This window comes from Salpingoeca rosetta (genome assembly GCF_000188695.1).
Source record: "Salpingoeca rosetta unplaced genomic scaffold supercont1.17, whole genome shotgun sequence".
In the NCBI taxonomy this organism is placed as follows: Eukaryota; class Choanoflagellata; order Craspedida; family Salpingoecidae; genus Salpingoeca; species Salpingoeca rosetta.
Window position 1 is genome coordinate 1,312,702 of NW_004754917.1, and position 7,147 is coordinate 1,319,848.

General features: G+C 55.5%; 3 protein-coding genes and 2 non-coding genes across 5 annotated transcripts in view; 4 read left to right on the forward strand and 1 right to left on the reverse strand.

The window, feature by feature from the left end:
* Positions 1–3,562, forward strand: part of PTSG_06985 (uncharacterized protein) — a gene marked incomplete at its 3' end in the record, with an annotated part of 3,997 nt that extends 435 nt beyond the window's left edge. The window contains exons 2-12 of the mRNA XM_004992332.1: positions 30–286; positions 415–463; positions 693–891; positions 1,121–1,203; positions 1,481–1,556; positions 1,772–1,834; positions 2,116–2,212; positions 2,412–2,568; positions 2,708–2,787; positions 3,090–3,178; positions 3,542–3,562. Coding sequence (XP_004992389.1) covers positions 30–286; positions 415–463; positions 693–891; positions 1,121–1,203; positions 1,481–1,556; positions 1,772–1,834; positions 2,116–2,212; positions 2,412–2,568; positions 2,708–2,787; positions 3,090–3,178; positions 3,542–3,562 — 1,171 coding nt within the window. The remainder of the gene's footprint in view (positions 1–29; positions 287–414; positions 464–692; positions 892–1,120; positions 1,204–1,480; positions 1,557–1,771; positions 1,835–2,115; positions 2,213–2,411; positions 2,569–2,707; positions 2,788–3,089; positions 3,179–3,541) is intronic.
* A 1-nt stretch (position 3,563) lies between these two features.
* On the reverse strand, positions 3,564–5,379 carry PTSG_06986 (uncharacterized protein). Its single transcript, XM_004992333.1, has 4 exons — positions 5,180–5,379; positions 4,781–4,843; positions 4,593–4,631; positions 3,564–4,309 (listed from the first exon to the last, which is right to left on the reverse strand). Exons 1-4 carry the CDS (start codon positions 5,315–5,317, stop codon positions 3,806–3,808), a joined length of 744 nt encoding a protein of 247 aa, XP_004992390.1. The 5' UTR covers positions 5,318–5,379; the 3' UTR covers positions 3,564–3,805.
* Positions 5,380–5,497: 118 nt separating this feature from the next.
* On the forward strand, positions 5,498–5,571 carry PTSG_20119. Its single transcript has one exon. It is a non-coding gene; the product is annotated as a tRNA-Val (tRNA).
* Positions 5,572–5,688: 117 nt separating this feature from the next.
* On the forward strand, positions 5,689–5,762 carry PTSG_20120. Its single transcript has one exon. It is a non-coding gene; the product is annotated as a tRNA-Val (tRNA).
* A 28-nt stretch (positions 5,763–5,790) lies between these two features.
* Positions 5,791–7,147, forward strand: part of PTSG_06987 (eIF4a) — a 6,287-nt gene continuing 4,930 nt past the window's right edge. The window contains exons 1-5 of the mRNA XM_004992334.1: positions 5,791–5,934; positions 6,079–6,130; positions 6,253–6,316; positions 6,548–6,577; positions 6,802–7,028. Coding sequence (XP_004992391.1) covers positions 5,919–5,934; positions 6,079–6,130; positions 6,253–6,316; positions 6,548–6,577; positions 6,802–7,028 — 389 coding nt within the window. The 5' untranslated portion in view covers positions 5,791–5,918. The remainder of the gene's footprint in view (positions 5,935–6,078; positions 6,131–6,252; positions 6,317–6,547; positions 6,578–6,801; positions 7,029–7,147) is intronic.

Sequence of the window (7,147 nt, forward strand, 5' to 3'; positions counted from 1 at the left end):
ACGCACACTCGCCATCACTGTATCGAAAGGTCGAAACGACCAACAACGGGGATGCGCGTGGGCACGTCGTATGGGCGAGCGGGCACGGCGCGCCTGAAGACTGGGATGCGCACAGGGACAGCACGCCTCGGCACCGGGCGCATGGGAACGGCACGCATGGGCACAGGCCGCCTCGGCACGGCGGCGATGGGTGGGGGCATCGGCGGCGCGCTCAACACGCAAGTCACTGTCGGCGAGCGGCCCATGACCCAGCATGGCCTCGGCGGGACTCGGCCAAAGACACAAGGTAAATGGATGGAAGGGAAGGGTGGAGGGAAGGAAGAACGTTGGTGAGGGATGTGGTTGTGCATGTCGGTGTTTGTACACCTGCACTTGGGTCTCATGCGTTTGTGGTGCGTTTTCATCAACTCAAAGGCCCTGGCCGCATGGTGATGGACGAGTCTTACTTCCTTGGCGCTCTCAGGTGAGGGAGTGGTGTGTGTATGTTGTGATTGTGTGTATTGTGATTGTGATTGTGTTTGTGTGTTTGTGTGTTTGTTTGTGTGTGTGTGTGTGTGTGATGGATGTGTGTGTGTGATGGATGTGTGTTTTTATGACATGTCCTCTTCAAATGCTCGGTCAAACGTGGCGCATATCAACCACAACACACACACACACGCGCGCGCACACACACACACACACGACGTGTCCAGGGCCAAATCGACGGAGTTGACGGAGGAGATCAACAAGCTGCAGAAGGAGCTTGAGCAGCTGCAGCGGGACCACACGAGTTATACCACATACGAGAAGAAGGCCGAGGCGCTCGCCAAGGAGATACAGGCGCTCTCCGGCCAGCTCGCAGACCTCAACGCCCTCGCCAACAACCTCAACGACAACGTCGATATTGACGACGTGAGCGGGAGGCACCTGCTGTGCTGTTGTTGAAATGGCGCTGTGCTATTGGCGCGTGGTCTTTGACGCATGTACGAGCAGCAATAGGTGTCATTGCGGCGTTGTGTCAGTGTGGTGTAGTCACTCGATCTCTCTTAACTGTGTCGCACTACATGGACCTGCTTTCTTGCTTCCTTAATTGCATCAACCAAACCTATGACCACCACCACCACCACTGCTGCTGCTGCAGGTTCGTGCTGATGTGGATGAGATCCGTGCGCGAAACGACCGCGATGCAGCGGAGGTCGACAACATCTTCTCAGACAGAAACAGGTGCGGTGGCGGTGATGGTGATGGTGGTGTGCACATGAGTTGTGCACGTGTGTATGTGGGCTGTGTTGTGCCCTTGTGCTGTGTGCGCGCGCGTGCGTGTTGAGGCATGTGTCGTGCATGTGTGTTGTGTTGTGCACAACACAATACACACACACACGTGCACATATGTACGTGCATGCATGTGCGTACATGTGTGTGCCCCTCTATCCTGTGTTGAGGATCCCTCTCTCCGTCTCTCACGCGTTCCATCGACCTCGCATGTGCATCCATCCACCAGAGTTGAATCCCGCATCAAGGAGATTGAGGCGGAGATTGAGTCTGAAAAGCGCCGCACCGAAAACATCGTCACAGAGGTCCACAGATGTGCCATGATGGATGCCGTTGCCCCGACACACATGGTGTCAACTTGCACGCGCACGCGTTCCAAATGCTGTTCATGTCATCTCATCCACGCCTGTGTGCATGTGGTGTGTGTGGTGTGTGTGCATGTGTGTGCATGTGCATGTGTGTGTGTGCTGGTGTGTGTGTGTGTGTGTGTGCTGGTGTGTGTGTGTGTGTATGTGTGCAGATGGAGCCGGACCAGCGACGCGAGTACGATGCATTGCACGAGGAAGCGGAAACGCTACAAAAGGTGCGCAGTAGCAGTGGTGATTTGTACGGTCACACACGCACACTATCAAGTTGCGTATCGTGGCACTGAGCTCAAACAGCACAACTCCAGCTCATGCGACACACACACACACACACACACACACAACAACAACACACACACACACACGCATACACACACACGCGCACACACACGCACACACACACACACAACACAACGCACACACACACACACACAACACACAACACAACACAACACAACACAACGCACACACACGCACACACCGTCCACCACGGCTGCAGACGATTGAGACGCAGCAGTCGTCGCTGGACGAGTTGACGGCAGCGGCGGATGCACTGCAGCGCGAACTCGAGGCAAACCCGGTCAAGCGCGAAGCAGGTGCAGTCGTCGTCATCGTGGCGGTCTTGTTGGTTGGTGGTGGGGCGTGCGTTGTGTTGCAGGCGAAGAAGCACTTGTAGTACACCTTATTACAACCATCACCATTATCACCACCACTAACTCCCCCTCCCCTTTTGACCACCACCACCCTTCACCACCTTCACCACCACCACCACCACCGCCAATGCCTTGCCACCAGCCGCGTTGCTTGACCAGATTGCGGCGCTTCGGAGCAAGCACGCCAAGGTGAAGGAGCAAACGGAGAAGGAGGCGCTCCTGTCGCCAGAGAAGCTGAAGGAGCAGCTGCTGGCGCAGGTCAAGGCCGACAACCAGGAGATCAGCGGCATGGAGCGCAAGTCCGTTGCCCTCTTGCGATCATCGTGGTGGTGGTGATTGTGGTGAGGGATGAAAGGTGGTGGTGGTGGATTTGCTGTTTGCCGCATGCCAGTGACAACACCTTTTTCGTGCGTGTGCGCGCGTGCATCTGTACGCCAGGATTGCGAATGTGCAGCAGCGGATCAACGAGATCAGCTCGGACGTGGCCGATCTCGACGCCGCCGAGGACGAGGAGGACGGTTCGTTAGGGGTGGGGGGCATGTGGTGCAGTGTGTGGTGTGGTGTGGTGCAGCGTGGTGCAGCGTGGTGTAGTGTGTGGTGTGGTGTGTGGTGTGGTGTGGTGCAGTGTGGTGTAGTGAGTGGTGTGGTGTGTGGTGTAGTGTGTGGTGTGGTGTATGTTGTCATCGTTGTTGCACGTCGACCTGTTACAGATGCACCACCGTCCACGTGACGCATGCAACAACGGTGCTCATTCTGAGGTCCACGATGCACACCTCCTGCTGGTGTGCATATGTGCGCGTATGTATGCGTGCGTGTGCAGATGAGAAGCGGCAGAAGTATCTGCAGCTCGTCAAACACGAGCAGGAGATGGACACGTTCCTGCTGTCCTTCGACTCAACCTACGATGAGGTCCGTGACCGCCACCACCACCTTTGTTGTCAGCCATGCGTGAACATGGCACCGAAGACTTGCGGGGCAGTGAGTGTTGTTGAAGGGAAGCAACCCCACCATCACCACCAACACCACCACCGCATACAAGCGTGTCGTGCCTTGCACCTTCACACACACAAGCAGAAGCATGTGCACGCAATAACACAACCTTACAACAATCCAACACACACACACACACGCACACACACACACACACGCACACACACACACACACACACACACACACACACACACACACACACACACACACACACACACACACACACGGGCATGCACATACCCTGATTCTGACGTGTGTCAACCTCCCTCCTTTCCCCGAAGCCGAAGCCGGGCCCGTTCTGATGGGGATGCGCCTGCCGCTCGCGGGCGTGTGTTCGTCTGTTCGTCTGCACTGTCCGAGTGCGGTTGATGTTGATTTCAACTTGCGTGCTGTTTTGCTTCGCAACGCAGATAAATGGGTTTACTCACAACGAAGCGTCAATCAAACACAGACACACATACAGGCAGAAACACAACAACACACACAGACACAGACACAAACACACTCATACACGACAAAAAGCACAATCCTTTTCCTGGTGTTGATTACTTTGGGCCCAATTTCTTCTTTGTCTTCTTCTTCTTCTTCTTTGGCGTGTCCTGTGCTGTCTTGCTCCTCTTCGCCGCGTTATCATCACCACCATCCCCATCGCTATCGGTGTGTTGCCTCTTCTCTGCTGCTGCTGCCTTTTTCTTCGGCGTCTTTGTCTTCTTCCCTGCCGGCGTGGCTGCTGCTGATTTGCTCTGTGTCTTCTTCGTCTTCCCCTGCTTTGCTGGTGTGTCTGCCTCCTTCTTCACCTTCTTTGCTGGCTTGCCTTTGCTCTGTGCCGATACGGCTGCCGGCTTGGTGGAGAGGGACGCTGTTGCGTGGATGGTGGCCGAGTGCTCAAACTTGGGGCGCTCTGGGATGGGCGGCAGCACCGGTGTGAGCACGTCCAGCGGCGCCGACAGCGACACCTGCCCGCTGAAGTCGTGGCTCAGCTTCAGCTTGTTGCGCTTCACACTCGGCAGCAGCGGGTGGAACTGGCTCGAGCTGTCGCCTGTCTCGCCCTGCGTGTTGTCAGGTGTGCGTGTTGTGATGTGTGGTGTGTGGGCGTTTGTGTTCGTGTCAGCGTGTCAGTATGCGTGGGCGTGTTGTGATGCGTGTGTGTTGTGATGAGTGTGTGCGTGTGTGATGAGTGTGTGATGAGTGTGTGTGTGTATGTGCAAGTGTGCAAGCGTGTCAGTGTGCGTTGCCATGGCAAGAAGATGTGCAAAGACCCGAGCAAGCACACAAGCCCACGCATCAAAGTCCCTCCCATAATCCACGCAACCGGCAAGCTTGTGCACTCACAGCCGGCGTGACGGAGACGGCGTACTTTTGCTTGCGAATCTATCACATGTGTGTGTGTGTGCGTTGGGGGAGGAGGACCAGTCAAGAATGATAGTGTATCAAGCCCCACATACATGTCAGTCAAACTGCCACATGCAATCACGCGAAACACAGCACGAACGCAGAAGCCGGAGACCCAGCTCACTCACCATGACATTGGAGTTTCCAGGGTTGAGGTTGATGCTGACGCCATTCAAATCGGATGCCTTCAGCTGCAGTGAAGCAGGCACGAACGACAGAAGCATCACAGGGCGAGGAAGACACGAGATACCAGCGTGAGGGACATTGTGTTGTTGGGGAACAAACCACACCCGACATGCACGCAATGTGGTGAAGACGGCCAATCACACTGCATGTATACTCAACGAAGCAAGGTACCCACGGGACCACACACAGGGATAGTATCATGCACAATCCCCCCCACACACCCGAACAACATGATGCGAACATCCACACACGTAAACAAACAACATCATGCACACACACTCACGCACACTCACGCACACACACATTCACACACACACACACACACACGCAATGGCACACACCGTCTTTGGGAGCCGAACGAGCCAGAGCTGGTCGCCTGTGCCAATGTCGTCATGTTTGAGGGCCGCATATCTGACATGATCCTTGAACGGGGTCACGTCAAACCCTTGCTTCTTCGCCTTGCTCTTGGGTACAGACATTGTCGTGCCTGCGCCTGCTGCTTCGTTTGCTTCGGGTGTCTGCGCTTGTGCTGATATCCACGTGATTTGTGTCGCTTGTCGCTTCTGCCTTCTTCTCGCCTGCGAAAGAAATTTTGCTATGCCGCTGGGCCGCCATCACTTTTATATAAGCAATTTCTGCCATATGAAACATCAAGAGTTGTTTCCGTGGTGTAGTTGGCTATCACATCAGTCTAACACACTGAAGGTCTCCGGTTCGAGCCCGGACGGAAACACACTCGATCCATTTTTTGCGGTGCGCCTTGTTGGGGACTGTTTTTTTTTTTTTCTGCTTGCGTCTCTCGGGTCGTTTTGAAGTCTGGAAAATCCAACCGCCGTAATCAGCAAAATGCGTTTCCGTGGTGTAGTTGGCTATCACATCAGTCTAACACACTGAAGGTCTCCGGTTCGAGCCCGGACGGAAACACACCTTCATTTTTTTTACATTAGTCCATCACACACAGTGCACGCCGCTGCGTTTGCTTTGCTTCTTGTCTGTTACAGCAGCAAAGAGCATTCACATCAAGCCAGCAAGCGAGCAAAAGCAAGCACACAGACACCCACCCCCACACAAAGCGCAGGGATGGCGGCGTTTGACCGTGAGTTTACCCCCCTCCTCTGCTTCCCTTTTTTCCCTTGAACGCGCGTTGGGTGCGCTGCTGCCGTGCTGTCTTCTCTTTCCGTGGTTGACTTACTCCCTCCCCCGACCGCACCCCATGCACATGCGAACAAATGAGCAACAGGGTTTGGCATGATGCCGGAAATCATGGAGGCGACGCAGCACCTCGGCTGGGAGTAAGATGTGGCTGGCGCTGCTCGGGGGCGCTTGCAGCGTTCGCATGTGTGTCAGTGATGATACGGCATTGTTGCCCCTCGCGCTCACCACAGCTGTTGCTTGCTGCTGCATACACACGCAGGCTTCCCACAGACATTCAAGCCGAGGCCGTGCCTCTCATCTTGGGCGGTGGTGACGTGCTCATGGTACGCATTGTGTGTGTGTGCGTGCGCATGAGGGTGTGTGTGTGTGTGTATGTGTGTGTGTGTGTGTGTGTGTGTATGTGTGTGTGTGTGCGTATGTGTGCGTATGTGTGCGTATGTGCGTGTGCGTGTGTGTGTGTGTTTGTGAATGGAAACGAACAACAGACGTTCGTGGCGTGTTGGCTCACTGTGTATGTGTTGTGGCGTTTGCTTATTGCCTTGTTTTTCTCGCAGGCGGCCGAGACAGGCAGCGGCAAGACTGGCGTTAGTTCTGTGTTAAGGGCCATGTTGTCTTAGCGACAGTCCTGCATGCACTTGCGCACGTCATTGCCTCACTCTCCTTGCTGATGAACTACATTCGCCGCCAACGTTGACACAGGCGAACTTGTGAGCCGAGGAGCCAGACAGACAGACAGACACACACACACACACACACACTCACAAAAACACTCACACTGATGGGGTTGTTCCGGCTCCCCAACATGTAGGCCTTCTGCATGCCTGTGATTCAGATTGTTGCGGAGACACTGAGGGCTGGCACGCGCACGAGCACGGCCGCCGCCACCGCTGCGCCGCGTCGTGCCGGTCGCATGAGCGTGGCCACGCGCGAGGCGAACTTCGCTGTCAGCGCCGACGGCCTGCTGTGCCAGAGCCGCGCCGAGTTCCAGTGGCAGGGCGGCCGGGGCGAACTCGCAGCCACAAAAGGTGCAGTTGTGTGCGTGTGTGCGTCGTGTGGGTGTGTACGTGTGTGTGTAATGTGTATGTATGTGTGCGTGTGTGCGTCGTGTGTGTGTGTGTGCGTCGTGTGTGCGTCGTGTGTGCGTCGTGTGTGTG